Genomic DNA, 21906 nt, shown 5'->3' with positions numbered 1-21906 from the left:
ATGTAGTTAGCAGGTAAGTTAGTAGGTGATGGGATACGCTCAAGATAAAGAGAATAAATGGAATATATGATGGAACAGACAAGAGTGGTACTTAAAGATAGAAAGGAATGCAAAGACTAGGTCATAAGGTATCCTACCACCCAAACCAACAGCTACATTTTACTTAAATTCACCACCAGTTGGTAACACTCGGGATGGTTCCGCTGATAAAACCCAGGACGGTGCAGGAAGCTAACTGGTGAGCTACAGTGGAGGCAAGCAAGGGGATGTCCTTGGCCCTGGGCATCCTCAGCCTGATCGGCCCCTTGTTTAGACTTCAACTCTGGTCCTCATCGTCAGGGAGGCTGATGCAAGAGACACAGAGTGAGAACAGAGATAAGGGTGTATGAACATTACGTAACAAAGGAGTCAGGAAATGTGGTCCTTCACCCTGTTTGCCCCCTATTCTAAATGTTAACTTACCCATCTCTTTCCGTTTGCTTCTTGGTGGGTTTTTAAATATATGGATCTTGTGTTTTTTAAGTGACAATAAGCCACATGACTGGAGCATTTTTATTTTGGTCTGTGAGCCTTCCTATTCTGAGACCTCTGGGATGGCTTGCCTGGTAGCATACTGGAGTCCATCATTCAATCAAGGGAATTTCTCATAGTAACCATTCCCAAAGGAGGAGGTGAGAAGGGATCCTAATTCAGTTTGGAGATTTTTCCTAAGGAAGACAATAGGAAGTAACTGGTTACAATACTGGGGGTCCAGTGCTGATCTGGGTGGTCATAGGGCCAATCAAGGGTCACAGGGCTGATCTTAGGGATCCGAGGGTAGTCTCGAGGGTCCTGGGAAACAGGTTGAAGAGCCATCATTATGTATATCATTTTAGAGGTTTTAGCTAAAGCAAGACGACAACTGGCATAAATAATGGGGGACAGGACTCAGGGCTGGCCTACGGGCACAGCAGAGCTGATTTGGGGGTGGTATCAGGGTTACACTTGTGGTGGGGCCTCTCCCTCTCCCAGTGTATACAAATAAGGACGTGGGACAGGGAAGGGACGGGACATTTGTTGAGCACGGTGTCCCAAGCACGGGCTCTCCCCATCCCATATACCTCTCGTCACCATGGGGTCCTCGGGGCAGCTCCTCTTTATGCAGAAACCTGTGACCACCTCCTGCCTCCTCCACTCAGTCCTCACCAAACCCTCACTGCCAATACCATGAGATCCTTCATCCCTGAAACCCAAGACCCTCCAGCCCAACTCCACAGAGCACCCTTCACTCCCCAGATCCAGCGGTCTGTCCCACGTCGACCCATACTCTTCCTCTTCATACTTGCTAGTGCTCTGCCACATTTTGCCACTTGTCTGTTCTTTACTGTCTGCCCCATTCACCATCATTCCCACTATGCTTCACATCCCAACTTACTCTGCTCCGTCCACATTTCCAACATCCACTCTCTGCCCATTCACTCCCAACTACTCGCTCCCACTTTCCACAGCATTACTCAAATTGACTTCTACTTTCTTCTCCAGCAACTCACCCTACTGGCTATTTACCCTTTTTCCCTACTCTTCCCTGTTCGCCCTCATTCTGCCCCCCCTCATCTCCCCCCACTCGGCCCTTCATTACCCTCATCTATTTTCCCGATTCCGGTCCATTCATCCACATCCTGCTGTTCAACCCCCACCCTTTCCCCGCCGTGGTCCATGCCTCACTCACTCCCACTCACACACATGGCCCATCAGACTGCCATCTGTGTCCCAGGAAGCCGGTGTCCACAATCAACCTGAAATGGCAAGATCTGACTGCTGTCCACACCACCCTTCAGGCTGACCTCTGACGGTCCCGAAACCCCCAGGGATACTCTTTATCGGCAGGAAGAGGAAATGCTTCATTTCTGGTGCCTTTGGACATCCTCTCAGGCTGCACCAGAAGCAAGTCCTTTAGCCCGACATTTCTTCCCCAAGCTTCCTTCTCCCTGGAAAGGCACTCAGTGTGACCTGACTTACAGAGCTCATAAAAAGTTAGCCCACTCCTCATTTTCTTGTAGGATAATTTAGGGGAAAAACAAGGCCCGGCAGGAGACAGGAAGGGTCTCAGAGGTCTGACTCACTTCACCTGTTTTGTTAAATCCAAACACTGAACCTGCCCCGGTTTTACACAGCTTGGGTTCCCCAGTTCCACCAGAGATCTAGTCCCAGGGAAAAGCCACAGAATCACGAGGGCCACAAATATGGTCACATAGTGGGACCTCTTACTCTGGGGCAGACGTGCTGCTACCTGGTCTTTGGCTGTGTCCATTCGGACCATGGCTCTCGATAGGTCACCAGCAGTAGTGTGACCTAGGGGGCAAGCTGCCCAATTTGCCTGCGTATTCACGCTTTTATCCCTTACAATAAAAATACGCATACCCACAAACACAGAACGAAGTAATATAAATCATTTCGTTAAAATATGGAGAGACAACAGTGGGCTTTATTACAGGATATTTTCAGAGGTCACAGTGCACACTAAATTAAGAAATGTATTCCAGTCTCAACTATTTCAGGTTTATGTGATGTGGTCCCAGGTGACCTAAGAATCACCTTATTTGGCACCCTCAGGAAAGCAAGGCCTGTGTGCCTTTGGAACCGGCTGGATATCCATTGTTCTGACAGATTATTTATTATTCACTCAAAACATTAAATTCCACATTGAACATCTGTGTCTTAAATGTTAGGAAATCCTGCGTCTAGAATCTAACCTCATTATCACAGCAGTGGAACAGAACATTCATTTTAAAACGTTTTATTTGCTGAAAAGGTAGTACAGCCACAGAGCACAGTTTTCGAAAAGTTACGGAAGGACATACGGTTGTCTCCCAATGCCACGCCCCCAGCCACCCACTCCCCCTGCCCTTTCCCAGAGGTGATCAGGGTTCTCGGCTGCTCGTGTATCTTCCCAGAGATAGTTTATGCATATATGCTCAATTATGTACTTGCAATTTGTTCTTTTTATATGCGAACGGTAGCATATTATATTCACTATCCTGCACCTTGCTTTTTGCACCTAATAATGTATGTTGGAGATTGTCCCACATCACTACACACACGATGTCCAAGTTCTCTTTATATATATATATATATGTGTGTGTATATATATATATATATTCGTTTTGTCTACCTAGCAGGTTTGCTGTATGAACATACCAGGATTTCAGGATCCAGACCCATCATCTGGACAGCTTCCAACCTTTTGTTTTTTTTTTTTTACAAACAGTGCACCAGTGAATATCTCTGTGTGTTCGTCATTTTGTACATGCATGAGTATATACATTCCTAGAAGTGGAACTGCGGGTCCAAAAGCTATTGCCTTTGTGGTTTTCATTACTTTGGAATCATTTTTATTTGAATAAGTTTTTCCCTGGACTTGCTGTTTCCTGGAGGTTCACGTGGGGTAAGAAAAGGGGGCCACATTCTAGGCAGATAAGAGTTTTTCTTACAACTGGTTTTTTTCCCTGTTTGGTATTTCTTTTAGATTTGACTTCTCCAGAGTCCGTAAACCGGGGCAGCTGTTGGGTTCTTCACAAGGAACACCCCCTTCTCTTGCCCCAGCCCATCGAGTGCTCCTCTCATGAGTGCAGACTACTTTCTACAAATACGGCTTGTCTGAGCGATTCCTTGTGGAGGCCTCTGCCAGTCTCTCCTCAGACCCCAAATGGGTCTGGGAGACATCCTACCTCCCACCTGCCAATGCCCTCTGTTACTGTGGTGGATGTAGTTGGCCTTGCACTCGGGGGATATCCTGAACCTCAACTAAGAGTCCTCGCCAGTGTGGCCCCACGTGTGCAGCCTTGAGCATTTGCTTCGAAATCTCCTGCCCTGGCGCTCGATCCCCTCTGCCTCCAGCAGCGCGCTCATCAGGGCTTCCGCTATTTCCTCGTGTCAGATACAGAGATTACACTTCCGCTTTTGCTTCTTGTAGTGTTTGGGTGAGGACTGAGATGAAAAGAAGAGAGACTGACTTTTACTCCCCATATTTAAACCAGAAATCAGAACATACTTTTAAAATGTTAATTAAATGGACAAAACTTTCCCTCCGTGAACGTTGACAGGCACCCTTGATCTACTCTCTAATGTGCAATGAGCTTTGACTTCCGGCTGTGGCCCTTCCCGTGGGCCTTCTTTCCCGTGTGTGTTCTCTGATGTACAATCAGGTTTGATTTTTGGGTAAAGGCCTTCCCACACTCTGCACACTTATAGGGTTTCTCTCCAGTATGAGTTCTCTGGTGTACAGTGAATGTGGATTTTTCTCTGAAGGCTTTGCCACACTCAGAGCACGCGTAGGGTTTCTCTCCTGTGTGTGTTCGCTGATGTATTATGAGCTGGGACTTTTGGCTAAAAGCTTTCCAACATACGGGACATTCATAGGGTTTCTCTCCTGTGTGAATTCTCTGATGTATAATGAGCTTGGACTTTTCTCTGAAGGCTTTGCCACATTCGTTACATTTATAGGGTTTTTCTTCCGTATGAGTTCTTTGATGTATAATGAGGTATGATTTCTGGGAAAATGCTTTTTCACATTCACTGCATTCATAGGGCTTCTCTCCTGTATGACCCCTCTGGTGGAGCATGAGATAGGATTTCTGAGAGAATGCTTTCTCACATTCATTACATTCAAAAGGTTTCTCTCCTGAATGAGTTCGCTGATGTACGCCGAGGTTTGATTTTTGGGTGAAGGTTTTCCCACACACATCACATTCATAGGGTTTCTCTCCTGTATGAGTTCGCTGATGCACGATGAGGGTTGACTTCTCATTGAAAGACTTCCCGCATTCAGTACATTTATGAGGTTTCTCCCCTGTATGAGTTCTTTGATGTATAATGAGAGTTGACTTATCACTGAAAGTTTTCTTACACTCATTACATTCATGGGGTTTCTTTCCTGTATGAGTACTATGATGTATAATTAGATCAAGCTTCTGTATGAAAGATTCCCCACATTTAGTGCATTCGTAAGTTTTCTCACCCGTGTGGGTTTTCTGATGGACAATGAGGTTTGACTTCTGAGTGAAGGCTTTTCCACATTCATTACATTCATAAGGTTTCTCTCCTGTATGAGTCCTGTAATGTATGATGACGGTTGACTTTTCTCTGAAGGCTTTTCCACATTCTGGACACTCAAAGGGTCGCTCTCCTGTATGACTTCTCAAGTGTATAATGAGCTGAGATTTTTGGCTAAAGGCTTTTCCACATTCAGTACATCCAAAGGGTTTCTCTCCCGTATGAGTTCTCCAATGTACAATGAGGTGTGACTTCTTGCTGAAGGTTTTCCTACACGCGGTGCATTCGAAGGGTTTCTCTCCATTTTTAATTCTCTCTTGTAGACTAAGCCCTTTCTTCCGCCTGAGGGCCTTCCCGCACTCTTTATATCCGTGGGGCTTTACTCCAGGAGTTGTTTTCTCATACTCCGTATGGAAGAATAATTTTGCACATCCATTATCATGTTTCTTTCCTACAGAGCTTCTGGTAAATAAGTCTAAACTATCTACCATATTTCCAAATGGCTCATGTTTATGGGACCTTTGTATTGAAGCAACAAGGTTTGTATTCAGAGGAAGTGCATTTCCAAATTCATTATAGTCATGGCCAGTCTTGGTGAGAATTGTTTTCTTGTCAGGGAATCCAGCTTGCATCAACAGATATCTGTCTTGGTCATCCTGGTGCTGTCTCTCAATCCGTTCATCAATTTGACAGGCTGCTTCTAGAAGGAAGTACAATAAACCATTTTTGTAACTTAACATTATATAATGAACCTTCTTTAAAAATTCCCTACCATATGAAAGCTGATACTATTATCTCATTTTATCTGAGCTCCTAGAGAGGATCTTGACCATCAAATCCTGTTCTTTTACTAAACTCCCACCTGCTAGGCTTTTTGTTACCAAGAACAATCTTACCCTGACATCTCAGTCTGTCTTACCTCTACTTTTACATCATCTCTGATTTCCATCAACTCTGGGGACCTTATCAACCTTTATCTTCATTTATCATATGAACTCCTAAGTGTACATGACTTATACTATTTCTAAGTAGGAATGCAACAGTGTGGTTAGTGGACTCAAATTTTACAACAATCCTGAATCCACATTCTTAGTGAATCAGAGAAAGATCTAGAATAACCTTACAAAAACAAAGAAAAACTCAAAGATCTTTCCCCAATCTGGATTCATCCAAGCTTGCATTCACAGTTCTTCAACACCACCTTCTGTCTACACTATTTTCGCTAAAAACTATGACTGTATTAATGCCAAACCCTTCCTCATATTCTATCACCCACATAGCCTGTCTCCCATATTTTGCCATATTCAAAATCTAGGTAACTTTCAAGAAGCAATTCAGTCTTTTCAAAGAAGCTTATTCTGATCTTCCTGTATAACTTTAATTTTTGTTAATTTGTAAAGTAGTTATCTATACCACTCGTTTAGACAGTTAAAGTTGCAAAGCTTTGCCTTAAATATACCATATTCCATCAACTGCAAGATGCATATTATTTCACATTTTAACACATTTCTGAATCCAGATGTAACTTATAATCAGTGGCATGTCATCAATTAATTGGTGGCAATTTTTCTTAGTGGTATGTATTAAAATCAATTGGATCTTGAAGTCAATAAAATATGGTAAATACTTTTTGCATATATACCAAATTTTAATCATCTTTGTAGTTTACTTTTCACCTTTTCCTAAAATTTTGTGTGAAAAAATGTACAGAAAAGATGAAAGTACAAAAACTACTCATACTACCACTCAGATTTAATAGTGATAACATTTACAATTGTAATACTGAATTTTAAAATGGACCATGTTCCTACGACATCCTTAATATCATTAGCAAAAAACTAGTTCTTAGGCATGAATATCAGAATCACAGAAAAAGTTTTTACAAAATACATCTGCTGGGACCACCCAAGCTCCACCAAGCATCTACTAAATCTGGACGTCGTTAGGTGGTAAGAAGCAGCATAGTTAGGGCCATAAGCTCTCTAGCCCAGGATCAAATCCTGGCTCAACCATTCACTTGCTCTGTGACCTCAGCAACTTACCTAATCTATTTGTATTTTATTTCCCACTGGAAACAGGAATTATAATAGTGCCCACCTAAATATGTTAACAGGGATTAAACGACTTCTAACGGGGCATGCATGGCACACAGGAAGTACTTTTTTTTTTAAGATTTTATTTATTTGACAGAGAGAGACATAGTAAGAGAGGGAACACAAGCAGGGGGAGTGGGAGAGGGAGAAGCAGGCTTCCCGCAGAGCAGGGAGCCCAATGCGGGGCTCGATCCCAGGACCCTGGGATCATGACCTGAGCCGAAGGCAGACGCTTAACGACTGAGCCACCCAGGTGCCCCCAGGAAGTACTTTCAACTGTCTACTAGAACAACTGATGCTACTACTACAATAACTAATCTGGTTAAGAGCCACTACGCTACTACAGAAAGAAAGAACTCAATGTATTTAACATGCTCTTGATCATTAAGTGAAAAAAGGTGAATAAAACTACGAAGTAGGCTACCATTTTTCTAAGGAAAGAAATATATGAATACCTATTTATATAGACTCATCATGTAAACAAGGGAAGAATATACCTTTAAATTTTAATAAATGGTTACCTACAGAAGGAAAGAAGAGAATGAAAAGAAGGGAAAGAAACTGAACTTCTTTAAATATACCTTGTTCTCTAGATTCGACTTTGGAACCAAGTAAGTGTTTTATATATTCATAAAGCAAAACTGAATTTAAAAGGATTCCATAATAATAATATACCCTCACCTGTATTTCCAAACAACCACTGCTAAAAAGTCTTGATTCTCAATGGCACCAACATGATTACCTCAATTGATTCAAACCACTATCGACAGCAGTCTCAGAATGATACTAACAATATTACCATCAGATGTAAGATTAACAAAAACCTTTAAGCCCAGAATTTGATTTGGAAATACCAATTTTTTAAATGAAGGGGAAGTATCAATTTGAATACATGATATATTTTCTCTTGAAAATCTTTTTTTTTGGGGGGGCGCCTGGGTGGCTCAGTTGGTTAAGCGACTGCCTTTGGCTCAGGTCATGATCCTGGAGTCCCTGGATCGAGTCCCACATCGGGCTCCCTGCTCAGCGAGGAGCCTGCTTCTCCCTCTAACCCTCCCCCCTCTCATGTACTCTCTCTCTCTCTCATTCTTGCTCTCTCAAATAAATAAATAAATCTAAAAAAAAAAAAAATTTTTTTTTTTTTAAAGATTTTATTTGAGAGAGAGAATGAGAGAGAGAGAGAGCACATGAGAGGGGGGAGGGTCAGAGGGAGAAGCAGACTCCCTGCTGAGCAGGGAGCCCGATGCGAGACTCGATCCTGTGACTCCAGGATCATGACCTGAGCCAAAGGCAGTCGCTTAACCAACTGAGCCACCCAGGCGCCCTTAAAAATCTTTTTTACGGGGGGGCGCCTGGGTGGCTCAGTTGTTAAGCGTCTGCCTTCAGCTCAGGTCATGATCCCAGGGTCCTGGGATGGAGCCCTACATCGGGCTCCCTGCTCTGCGGGAAGCCTGCTTCTCCCTCTCCCACTCCCCCTGCTTGTGTTCCCTCTCTCGCTGTGTCTCTGTCAAATAAATAAAATCTTAAAAAAAAAAAATCTTTTTTACAGGGCGCCTGGGTGGCTCAGTCAGTTGAGCGTCTGCCTTTGGCTCAGGTCACACATCAAGCCCTGCATTAGGCTTCCCCGCTCAGCAGGGAGTCTATTTGTCCCTCTGCGCCCCCCCCCACCCCGTTCATGCGCGCACGCTTGCGCTCTCTCTCAAAATCTTTTAAAAAATCGTTTTTACGGGGCGCCTGGGTGGCTCAGATGGTTAAGCGTCTGCCTTCGGCTCAGGTCATGGTCCCAGGGTCCTGGGATTGAGTCCCGCATCGGGCTCCTTGCTCAGCGGGGAGTCTGCTTCTCCCTCTCCCTCTGCCTCTCCCTCTGCTTGTTCTCTCTCCGTCTCTCTCGCAAATGAATAAATAAAAATTAAAAAAAAAAAAATCGTTTTTACGTGGTTCCTAGCTCTGTCAATTTTTAAAAGGCCTAGAAACAATTCCCTAACATCCAAATTGTGGTCTCAAAACACTATTACCACAAAAAAACAAAACAAAAAAACAGGGTTCTTTGGAGAAATGGCTGATTCCAAGCCAGAGATGGGAACTATATAAAATGAGCCTGGAACATCCTGTAACACCAGAAAGCAAAGAAGCTACCAAAGACTCAGGAGCCAATCTGAAGGGGTTTCTGCTCACCAGAGATAGGGCAGTTTGATTCATAATGAGGATAAGGCAATGTTTGATTAAAATATTAAAAAAATATTAGTCACCTTTTGAATGATGCTACAAAACCAACTCATTATTTTTAAAAGTGGTAAACAAATGGGAAAACACACATAACTGAAATGGAATTCCTGGAACTAACATATAAGCAAATAACAGATGAGAGGCAATCCTCTTTATAGAAGTATTCCAGCTAATCAACAAGGCACGACAGAATATCACCATTTTGCAAACATTAACGAATACATACAAGCAATAATCACCGAGAACTCCTAACTACAGTAGACAACCAGGCACTGCGTGCCTCTTGATGGAAGGATGTCACAGCAGCTAGGAAGTAAGCTTGCTAAAAGAAAAAAATAAAACCCTGGATCTGATCAAACTTCAAAATCTAACCACCAATTTACAAGAAAAAAAATAAGGGACAGAGGAATATGTTAAATACCATAGGGTACTTAGCAAAGTCCAGAACGTGGGAAACTAAAAGACAAATTAACCAGTTACTTAAAAAAAATAAAAGGGGGGGGGGAAGATAGCTGGGAATCATCTGTAGGTTATAAGAAGAATCCAAGTAGCTATGAGAACACTCAGCACCCAGATCCTGATTTCTCAGTACCATTCCCCATTAAAAGGAATCAAAAATCCTTGGAGAAGCTGCTGATTCTAGGTCTGAAACAGGGAAAGTACAGTGTGAACCTGGAATATATTTTTGTGCTAGAAAGTGCTCAAAGAATGATGGGGTCATGTTAAGAGACGGAGGAGCCAGCCCGAAGGGACTCCTCCTGGACAAATTGAGGACAATTTGAACATCAAAATGAATAATGACAGAAGACATTAATGCATTATAACACACTGAAAAATAACAATCTGAGTCCATACTGATGCTAAAATTAATTCATTAATGGGATGGGGCAAAAGAAGAGTGCCAACTTATAAATGGAGAAGGAATGGGAGAAAAGTCCCCCTTTTTCCAACCATCTTATAAATTGATTCACGCAAAGAATCCTCTGTGAATGTTAAAACGCTGGGTAAAAATTTTTGAAAATGGGATATTCATCATTTGGCAGTTCCACAAAATGTTAAACATGTGGTCCAACAATCCCACTCCTATGTCCATACTCAAAAGGAATTAAAACCTTCACCTCCATAAAACATTCTATATGAATGTTCATAGCAGCTTTATAATGGCCAAAAAGTGAGATCGACCTAAATACCCATCAGCAGATAAATGGCTGAACAAAAGTGGTGTATCCAGACAGCAGAGTATCATTCCACCAGAAAAAGGAATGAAGTCCTAATACATGCCACACCATGAATGAACCCTGAAATCATGCCAAGTGCAAGAAACCAGACATGAAAGGCCACATTTTGTATGGTTCCATTTACATGAAATCTCCAGAATAGGCAAAACCATAGAGGCAGAAAGTGGCTGCCAGGGGATGGGGGAAGGAGGAAATAGAGACTGACTGGTAAGGGGTACGGGTTTCTTTCTGGGGTGATAATGTTGTAGAATTAGATAATGGTGATGGTTTCATAACTTGGTGAACATACTAAAAATCACTGAATTTGTATACTTCAAAAAGAGCGAAGTTTAGGGTCTGAATTCTATCTCAATAAAGCTATTTTTAAACAAAGATAAGATGTTTTAGGAGAGCAAATCTGATCGAAATATCTCAACCGAATGGAAACAGGTAATCCAACATGGACTTAGAGCAGTAGTGCCTACGCCTGTGACTCAGGTGGGCCTGGCTTCAGATAAAGCGGTGAGAAGTGAGAATGGGAGAAGTGGCAGGGTGTGAGCGGGGACTGGCACTTACAAGACACTTATCCACCGGGAAAAGGAGCTACGCAGAAACTTCTGGGTGAGCACCAACTTAAGGGGAGTGGTCTGGTGGGTGTGGGACAGGGGCAAGGGGTGTCACTCTTATGTCTGAGGTATTCATGTCCCTGTCCAACAAGATCAAAGGGTCACAAGCTTTCTCCAGACATTCCTGAAAGCCCTTACAGAGGTCCTCACCCATGGCTGACAAGCTGGCACCTCCTGTCCCTGTCGTCTGAGTCAATGCCACTCACCTGGAAAGCTCCAAAAGGAGATTTTTGTTTCTGCTGGGCATGGCTCTTCTACCTCCAATTTGAGGATGAGGTCTGGTTTGGTCACCTGTGGCCCTGCTGAGGAGAAATGACAGTGATACCTCCTGGATCTTCAGAGCATCTGAGAAAGAGGGCAGTGGGGTCTGGGGCAGCATGAGAGACCGATCACTTGACACAGTGGTCCAATGGTCAAGTCGAACCATTTCACCTGGGTTTTGAGTTCACAAACACCCTGTCAGGAAACTTCGATCCCTGGAACTCAACGTCCAACTTTTCAAGCAGTTCAGAGACCTTACAAGTTTTCCAAACCGAGAAAGGAAAGGCCCTCTATCAGACACAACAATCATAAGCAGCAAAATTACCTGAGGAAGCCATTCTTACCCACAGAGACCAGGCTGCTGTAGGTCTCCAGCATCACTTCTCTGTACAGAGTCTTCTGCGGAGGGTTCAGGTACTGCCACTCCTCTGGGGTGAAATCCACAACCACATCCTCGAATGTCACGAGTCCCTGTAATTGCACATTCCTTTTACTCTAAAATACTGACCACTGGGTGATGAGGATGAAATGTAGGGAACTGCTGATTGGGTTCCCAGTTCGTGATGATGACTTAATACAGGATGCCTACCTTGTTGGAAAATCACAAACCATGGCAGAAAAACTATTCCATCAACTACATGGAATATTCCATAAGTGTATAGAATATATGTAAGACAATGTGGGATTTGCACAAGGATAGACAAATAGTCCAGTAGGACTAAAAAGAGAATCCAAATGCCATATGGACCCCTGAGTTATGATAAAGTTGACACTGCAAGGCAGTGGGGAGAGGATGATCTTTTCAAATAAATGTGGGTGGACTACTGGATATCCACAGGGGGCAGAATTTAGCCACTAACTCACCATACGCAAAAATGAGCTACAGAGAAATTGTAAATCTAATGTGAAAGATAACACAATAAGGTGCCTAGAAAACAGTACAGGAAAATGTTTTCATAGTCTTGGTGTAGGGAAAGAATTCTAAAACAAGATGTGAAAGCGCTACTCATGAAGGAAAAGATTTATAAATGTTACAAGATTAAAAGTACAACAGTCAGGGAAATACAAATCAAAACCACAATGAGAGAGAGACCACCTCACACCTGTCAGAATGGCTAAAATTAACAACACAAGAAACAACAGGTGTTGGCAAGGATGTGGAGAAAGGGCGGTGGGAATGCAAACTGGTACAGCCACTCTGGGAAACAGTATGGAGGTTCCTCAAAAAGTGTAAAATAGAGCTACCCCATAATCCAGCAACTGCACTACTAGCTATTTACCCAAAGGATTCAAAGATACTGATTTGAAGGGATACATGCACCCCGATGTTTACTGCAGCATTATCAACAATAGCCAAATTATGGAAAGAGCCCAAATGTCCATCGACTGATGAATGGATAACGAAGATGCGGTCTATAACTACAATGGACTAGTACTCAGCCATAAAAAAGAATGAAATCTTGCCATTTGCAACGTGGATGGAGCTAGAAAGTATTATGCTAAGTGGAATAAGTCAAAGAAAAATAGAAAAATAAATAACATATAATTTCACTCATATGTGGAATTTAAAAAACAAAATGAATGAGGAAAGGGGAAAACAAGAGAGAGAGAGGCAAGCCAAGAAACAGACTCTTGACGACAGAGACCAAACTGCTGGTTACCAGAGAGGAGGGGGTGGGGGGATGAGTGAAACAGGTGACAGGGATTAAGGAGGGCACTTGTGATGGGCAGCGGGTGTTGTATGCCAAGTGTTGACTCACTCTATTGTGCGCCTGAAACTAATAATACACTGTATCTTAACTAACTGGAATTTAAATAAAAACAAAAAAATAAAAGTAGAACAGTAAAAAGGCAAGCTTTAAATGGGGAGATTATCTGCAACAATCAAAAATGATAAAGGGATCTTATCTGGAACATATAAAACCCCTGCAAATCGGGGCGCCTGGGTGGCTCAGATGGTTAAGCATCTGCCTTTGGCTCAGGTCATGATCCTAGGGTCCTGGGATTGAGTCCCGCATCGGGCTCCCTGCTAGGCGGGGAGCCTGCTTCTCCCTCTCCCTCTGCCTCTCTCTCTCTGACTCTCATGAATAAATAAATAAAACATTAAAAAAAAACCCTGCAAATCGGGTGCCTGGATGGCTCAGTCAGTTAAGCGACTGCCTTCGGCTCAGGTCATGATCCTGGAGTCCCAGGATCGAGTCCCGCATCGGGCTCCCTGCTCAGCGGGGAGTCTGCTTCTCCCTCTGACCCTCCTCCCTCTCATGCTCTCTGTCTCTCATTCTCTGTCTCAAATAAATAAATAAAATCGTTAAAAAAAAAAAGAAAAAAAAATTAAAAACAAAAAACAAAAAACCCTGCAAATCAATAAGAAACACAAAAACAACACCAAAAAACAGAGAAGAGATGTGAATATGTACTTCACTAAAAACAAAACCCAAATGGCCTATGAGCATAAGAAAATGTACTCAACCCAATCAGCACTCAGATAAATGAAAATTTAAGCCATGCTGAGACATTCCTATGCCCCCACTAAAAAGGTTATAATTAAGCAGACTAAAATATCATAAGATTGTGGTGAAATGAGAACTCTCACACTTAGTAGGAATATATACTGGCAGAGTTGCTTGGGGAAATTGACAGTGTTTACTAAAGTTAATGATTTGCATACATTATGACGCAGCAATTCTACTTCTAGGTACACAGCTTAAAGAAAATCATGCATATATGCTCTAGAAAACAAGTACAGGATGTTCACAGAAGCACTACTTCTAAAACTAAAATGTGGAAGAAATGCCAATGTCCCTCAACAACACAATGGGTAAACTGTGGCACATTCAATGGGATCCTGCGTGGTGATGAAAATAAATGAACTACAAACCACATATCCAACACAGGTGAATCTCACAGATGTACCGATGAGCACAAGAATGCAGACACCGGAGTACATCCTGCATGATTCGATTTATATATAATAAGAGCACAGGCAAGGCCAACCCATGATGTTAAAAGTCAGGAGAGCGATTACCTTTGTGGGTGGTACTGATTGGGAGAGGGCAAGAGTGGGGATTCTGAGGTCCTTGTCCTGTTCTAATCTTGACCTTTTACTTAAAAATTACTTTCACCAAAAGTGCAAAGGCAGTTCAAGGGAAAATGGGAGTTCCCATTTCAACAAACGATGCTGGAACAACTGGATCTACATATGCAAAAACAACTCCAGCAAATACCTCCCACATGTACAAAACTCAAACCTCAAAAGAGATCGCAGACCTAAATGTAAAATCTAAACCTATAAAATTTCTAGAAGAAAATATAGGAGGGGCACCTGGGTGGCTCAGTCAGTTAAGCGTCCAACTCTTGATCTCAGCTCAGGTCTTGATCTCGGGGTTGTGAGTTCAAGCCCCGTGCTGGGCTCCACGCTGGGTGTGGAGCCTACTTAAACACACACACACACACACACACACACACACACACACACACACACACGAGAAAATCTTTTTAACCTTAGGTTAGTCAAGTATTTCTTAGATGGGGCAGCAAAATTCAAAAGACAGTCTTAAGAGAAGAAAAAGCCACAGAATGAAAGAAAATATTTACAAATCACATTCTGGCAAAAAAAAAAAAAAAAAATTGTATTGGGAATATATAAAGAACTCTAAAAACTAAAAAAAAAAAAAAAAAAAAAAGGCAAAAGAAAGATACTAAGCCAAAGAAGATATACAAATGAGAAATAAGCACATGGAAAGATATTTAACATCATTAGTCATGAAGAAACTGCAAATTAAAACCACAATGGGAGTTCGAGACGGCCCTGTGGGAAGACCAGGAAATCACCTCCTTCCATGGACACAACAAACTTACAGCTCTATATAGAGTAATTTTCCTCTAAAAAGGACCTGAGAACTAGATGAACAGCAGCACCTCCACAACAAAAGACAAACAGACACAATGAGAAGGGCAGGAGAGGCAGTGACAGAACCTCATGTGGGACCCCACATCAGGAGTGGTGACCCCCCACAATCGGAAGAGATCACAAAAACATGGAACTCTACTCAAAGAGTAAAAGGACTGTGTCCCACATCAGCAACCTCCGAACCTGGGGGCCCGCACCAGAAAGCCCCAAAAATGTTTGGTTTTGAAAATCAATGGGGATTAAGACCAGGAGAATCATAGAATGTAGGGAACATAGAGCTCCCATTCTTTTTTTTTTTTTAAGATTTTATTTATTTGACAGAGAGAGATACATTGAGAGAGGGAACACAAGCAGGGGGAGTGGGAGAGGGAGAAGCAGGCTTCCCAGAGAGCAAGGAGCCTGATGCGGGGCTCGATCCCAGGACTCTGGGATCATGACCTGAGCCGAAGGCAGGCGCCCCTAGAGCTCCCATTCTTAAAGGGCTCTCACGCAAAACCCACTCACCCTGATATCCAGTGCAGAAGCAACAGATTGAAAAGTGCCTAGACCATAAGGGAGAGAGACATACTAATTTTTTTTCCTTTATTTTTTAAAGATTTTATTTAGTTATTTGTCAGAGAAAAAGAGAGCACAAGCAGGGGAAGCAGCAAGCAGAGGGAGAAGCAGGCTCCCCGCAGAGCAGGGAGCCCAATGTGGGACTCGATCCCAGGATCTTGGATCATGACCTGAGCTGCAGGCAAATGCCCAACCAACTGAGCCACCCAGGCGTCCCAAATATATGTTATATTTATATAAATTTAAGTGTCCCAGAAATTCTATGAAATTTCTAAAACTCTGGTATTTCCTGGTATAATGTTATCAATCATATCTAGTTGTTATTTTAAGATTTTATATATTTATTTGTCAGAGAGAAAGAGAGCACAAGCAGGGGGAGCGGTAGGCAGAGGGAGAAGCAGACCCCCCGCAGAGCAGGGAGCCTGATGCAGGGCTCGATCCCAGGACCCGGGGATCCTGACCTGAGCCGAAGGCAGACGCTTAACTGACTGAGCTCCCCAGCGCCCAGCACACGCTAATTCTAAAGCAGCTGCCACAGAGACAGGAACTTACAAGGACTTTATCTGGGGATGGATGTGCTGGCCAACAGCATTTTTGCAATCTCATCCTAATTTGCTGGTGATGAAGCCAACAGGCACCATTTTTGGTGCCTACTAGCACCAGAGGGCATGCTCTGCCCATCCCATGCCATGGCGGGGCTGGGCTAGCACCCCACGCACCATGCAACCCTCACAGAAACCAAGCCACAGGGAGGACAGGTGACCATCCCAAGCCCCATTCTCCTTGCTCAGTGGCCAAGATGCCAGCAGGCCCGGTCAGTGACCTGACCTGTACCTTCCCACATAGTGGCTAAGCTGCAAATGGATAGGGTGAGTGCCCTGAGCCCCGCCCTCCCCATGCAGAGACCAAGCCACAGTGGAAGGGCAAGCAGCTTGAGTCCCACTCTCCCCATGCAGCAGCCCAGCCACGACAGAGCTGGGCAAGTGCCCTGAGCCCTGCCCTCCCCACACAGCAGCTGTGGTCCTATCACAGCCAGCATGCACATGCAGCCCACACAAGGGACACCACAGAATGCCTGACTCTGGGGGCCCAGGGAGACTTTTGGGCCACATGGAACATTTCCTACACAAGACTGTTCCTTCAAGACTGAGGGAGGTAGCTGTTTTACCTAATACATGTAGACAAACACAGAGAGACAAGCAAAATGAGGACACAGAGGAATATTTTCCAAACCAAAGAAGAAGGCAAACCCTCAGGAAAAGACCTTAATGAAATAGAGATTAGCAGCCTACCCGATAAAGAATTCAAAGTAATGGTCGTAAAGATGCTCACTGATCTCAGGAGAAGAAAGGATGAACACAATAAGAACTTCAACAAAAAGAGGGGACGCCTGGGGGGCTCAGTCAGTTAAGCGTCAGCCTTCAGCTCAGATCATGATCTCAGGGTCCTGGGATTGAGCGTCGGGCTCCCTGCTCAGTGGGGAGTCTGCCTCTCTCTCTCCCTCTCCCTCTGCTCGTGTTCTCTCTCTGTCACAAATAAATAAATAAAATCTTAAAAAAAAAAAAAAAAAGAACTTCAACAAAAAGAAAAAATATGTGGGTACCTGGGTGGCTCGGTAGGTTAAACGTCTGCCTTCAGCTCAGGTCATGATCTCAGGGTCCTGGAATCGAGCCCTGTGTCAGGTTCTCTGCTCAGTGGGGAGCCTGCTTCTCCCTCTCCTTCGGCCCCTCCCCCCAACTCATGCACACACTCTCTCTCTCAAACAAATGTCTTTTGAAAAAAAAAGAAAAAATATGTAAGTACCAAACAGAAGTTATAACTAAACTGAAAAACACACCTGAGGAGTTCAAAAGCAGAACAGATGAAATAGAAGCACAAATCAGGGAAGCAATGGAAAACATCCAGAAAGAGCAGCAAAGAAAAAAAAAAAGAACTAAAAGAGTAAGGACACCTTATGAGACCACTGGCACAACATTAAGCAGAATAACATTTGCATTATAGAGTTCCAGAAGGTAGGAGAGAGAAAGGATCAGAAAAATTATTTGAAGAAATAATGGCTGAAAACTTCCCTAACCTGGGGAAGGATACAGACATCCGGTTTAAGAAGCCCAAAGAGTTCAAAATAAGATGAACCCAAGGGAAAACACACCGAGACACATTACAATTACAATGGCTAAAGTTAAGGATACAGAGAAAATCTTAAAAGCAGTAAGAGAAAAGCAAAGTATTATGTACAAAGGAAACCCCAGAAGTTTATCAGATTTTTCAGCAGAAACATTGCAGACCAGAAGGGAGTGGGATGACATATTCAAAGTGCTGAAAGGGAAAAACTGCCAACCAGGAATTCTCTACCCAGAAAGGTTATCATTCAGAATTGAAGGAGAGAGTAAGAGTCTTCCAGATAAGCAAAATCTAACAGAGCTCATCACCACTAAACTGGCCTTACAAGAAATGTTAAAGGGACTTCTCTAAGCTAAGAAGAAAAGGCACTAATTTGTATTTTAAAAAAGAGCTATATAGCAATACTTGTATCAGACAAATTAGACTTTAAAACAAAGACCATAACAAAAGACAAAGAAGGCGCCTGGGTGGCTCAGTTGGTTAAGCAACTGCCTTCGGCTCAGGTCATGATCCTGGAGTCCTGGGATCGAGTCCCACATCGGGCTCCCTGCTCAGCAGGGGATCTGCTTCTCCCTCTGACCCTCTTCCCTCTCATGCTGTCTCTCATTCTCTCTCTCAAATAAATAAATAAAATCTTTAAAAAAAAAAGACAAAGAAGGGTACTACACAATGATAAAGGGGTCTACCCAACAAGAGGATATGACATTTGTAAATATCTATGCACTGAACACAGAGGTGCCTAAATACATATAACAAACATTAATAGAAATAAAGAGAGAAATAGCAATACAGTAATAGTAGGGGACTATAACCTCTCACTTAAATCAATGGATAGATCATCCAGACAGAAAATCAGTAAGAAAACATTGGCCTTACACAACACATTAGACTAGATGGATCTAATAGACAGATACGTAACACCCCATCCAAAAACAGGAGAATACATATTCTTGAGTGCACAGGGAACACTCTCCAGGATGGACCACATGTTAGATCACAAAACAAGTCTTAACAAATTTAGGAAGACTGAAATCATATCAAGCATCTTTTCCACCACAGTGGTATGAAACTAAAAACCAATTACAAGACCCAACTGGAAAAACACAAACATATGGAGACTAAACAACATGCTTTTAATTAACCAATCAAGAAATCAAAAGGTAACATGAGGGGTGCCTGGGTGGCTCAGTCGGTTAAGCATCCAACTCTTGGTTTCAGCTCAGGTCATGATCTCAGGGTCTTGAGACTGGGCCCCAAGTCAAGCTCTGTGCTCAGCATGGCATCTGCCTGGGATTCTCTCCCTCTCCCTCTCCCTGCCCCTCCCTCCACTCACACATGTGCATGCGCTCTCTCTTGCTCTCTAAAATAAATAAAAATCTTAAAAAAAAAAGATAACATGACACAAATGAAAATGGAAACACAATGGACCAAAATCTTTGGGACACAGGAAAAGCAGTTCTAAGAGAAGTTCAGAGCAATACAGGCCTACCTCAGGAAACAAGAAAAACATCAAATAAACAATGTCTTAACATTCAAGGAAATAAGAACAAAGCCCAAAGTTAGTAGAAAAAAGGAAAGAATGAAGATCAGAATGGAAATAAATAGAGACTAAAAGCACAATAAAAAACATTAATGAAACTAAGAGCTGGTTCTTTGTAAAGATAAACAAAATCAACAGACTTTTAGCCAGACTCAAGAAAAGAAACAGAGCCCAAATAAAATCGGAAACAAATGAGGAGACGTTATAACTGATACCATAGAAATACAAAGGACTGTAAGAGAATACTATCAACAATTAGACACCAACAAATCAGACAACCTAGAAAAAATGGATAAACTCCTAGAAACAATATCTTCCAAGACTGAATCATGAAGAATTAGAAAATCTGAAGACTGATTACTAATAATGAAACTGAATCAAGGGCACCTGGGTGGCTCAGACAGTTAAGTGTCTGCCTTCGGCTCAGGTCATGATCCCAGGGTCCTGGGATCGAGCCCCACATTGGGTTCCTGGCTCAGCGGGGAGCCTGCTTCTCCCTCTCCCTCGGCCTCTCTCCCTGCTCATGCTCTCTCTCTCTCTTTCTCTGTATCTCTGTCTCAAATGAATGAATAAAATCTTTAAAAAAAATTTTTTTAATTAAAAAAAATTTTAAAAGAAACTGAATCCGTAATCAAAAAACTCCCAACAAACAAAAGTCCAGGTCAAGTTGGCCTCCTCAAATTATTCCAACTCTTGAAGAGGAAGGAACACTTCCACACTCATTATACAAAGCCAGCATTACCTGGATACCAAAACCAAAGACACTACAAAAAATTACAGGCCAATATCCATGATGAACATAGATGCAAAAGTCCTCAACTAAATATTAGCAAACCGAATTCAATAAAACATTAAAAGGATTGTACCCCATGACCAAGTGGGATTAATTCCACGCATCCAAGAATGGTTTAACATCTATAAATTGATCAATGTGATACACCAAAAAAAGCATTTGACAAAATTCAACATTCATTTGTGATAAAAACTCTCAACAAATTGGGTATACAGAGAAGGTATCGCAACACAATAAAGGCCATATATGACAAGCCCATACCTAATATAATACTCAACAGTGAAAAGGTGAAAGAAAGCCTTTCCTAAGATCAGAAACAACATAAGGATGTCCACTCACCACTTTTATTCAACATAGTACCGAAGTCCTAGCCACAGTAATTATGCAGGAAAAAAAAGAAATAACGGAAATAAATGGGAAGAAGTAAAACTGTCACTATTTGCAGATGACATATTATATAAAAAAACCTTAAAGACTCCACCAAAAAAATCATTAGAATAAATTCAGTAAAGTTGCAGGACACAAAATTTATATACAGAAATCTGTTGTGTTTCTATACACTAATACCAAACTATCGAAAGAGATATTTTCTTTTTTTTTTAAGATTTTATTTATTTATTTGACACAGAGAGAGAGACAGCAGGAGAGGGAACACAAGCAGGGGGAAGGGGGGAGGGAGAAGCAGGCCTCCCGCAGAGCAGGGAGCCCGATGTGGGGCTCGATCCCAGGATGCTGGGATCATGACCTGAGCCAAAGGCAGACGCTTAATGACTGAGCCACCCAGGCGCCCCCATCAAAAGAGATATTAAGATAACAATCAGATTTACAAGTGCATCAAAAAAAACCCTAAAATACCTAGGAGTAAATTTAACCAAGGACATGAAAACCATGAGCCACAGATGAAAGAAACTGAAGATGACACGAATAAATGGAAAGATACCATGCTCACAGACTGAAAGAAATAATATTGTTAAAATGCTGTAGCTAAAGCAATCTATAGATTTAATGCAATCCCTGTCAAAATACCAAGGGCATTTTTCACAGAACTATAACAAATAATCCTAAAATTTATATGGAACGACAAAACATCTCCAATAGACAAAGCAATCTTGAGAAAGAACAAAGCTAGGTATCATGCTCCCTGATTTTAAACTATACTACAAAGGTATATTAATCAAAACAGTATGGTACTAGGAAAAAACCGACACACAAATCAATGGAACAAAATAGAGAACCCAGAAATAAACCCATGCTTATATGGTCAATTAATCTAGAACAAAGGAGGCAAGAATATAACAATGGAGAAAAGACAGTCTCTTAAATAAATGGGTGCTACATGCAAAATGGGCAGCTACATGCAAAAGAATGAAACTGGACCACTTTCATACACCATATACAAAAATAAGCTCAACGCCTGGGGAACACGGTAGGGAGATTATTCACTCTTCTTGGAGTGCATGCCTGAGAGGCAGCACTCATGGAGACACCTCCCTGGGAACAAAGAAACTGGCCAGCGCCATTTCGATTCCCCAC

The 21906-nt window shown here is 42.4% G+C and overlaps 1 protein-coding gene and 1 long non-coding RNA gene across 7 annotated transcripts in view; one reads left to right on the top strand and one right to left on the bottom strand.

Moving 5' to 3' along the window:
* LOC118548094 (uncharacterized) overlaps positions 1–6668 on the top strand; it is a 51786-nt gene extending 45118 nt beyond the window's left edge. For all 4 annotated transcript variants that reach the window (XR_013444842.1, XR_013444841.1, XR_013444840.1 and 1 more), the window contains one exon: positions 3506–6668. This is a non-coding gene — a long non-coding RNA (uncharacterized LOC118548094). The remainder of the gene's footprint in view (positions 1–3505) is intronic.
* The window catches only part of ZNF182 (zinc finger protein 182), a 238910-nt gene that overhangs the window by 205199 nt on the left and 11805 nt on the right, over positions 1–21906 (bottom strand). Inside the window, exons 4-6 of one of the 3 annotated variants that reach the window (XM_078065391.1) lie at positions 11799–11925; positions 11400–11495; positions 4156–5731 (exon numbers count right to left, since the gene is read on the bottom strand). In XM_078065391.1, coding sequence (XP_077921517.1) covers positions 4156–5731; positions 11400–11495; positions 11799–11925 — 1799 coding nt within the window. Of the gene's footprint in view, positions 1–2760; positions 5732–11399; positions 11496–11798; positions 11926–21906 lie in introns of those variants that run through there. The other 2 variants (XM_036111852.2, XM_036111848.2) reach the window with 2 other exon arrangements.

Source organism: Halichoerus grypus, chromosome X, assembly GCF_964656455.1.
Source record: "Halichoerus grypus chromosome X, mHalGry1.hap1.1, whole genome shotgun sequence".
Lineage (NCBI taxonomy): Eukaryota > Metazoa > Chordata > Mammalia > Carnivora > Phocidae > Halichoerus > Halichoerus grypus.
The sequence above is the reverse complement of the archived record's forward strand: the minus strand, read 5'-3'. Positions and strand labels throughout refer to the sequence as shown.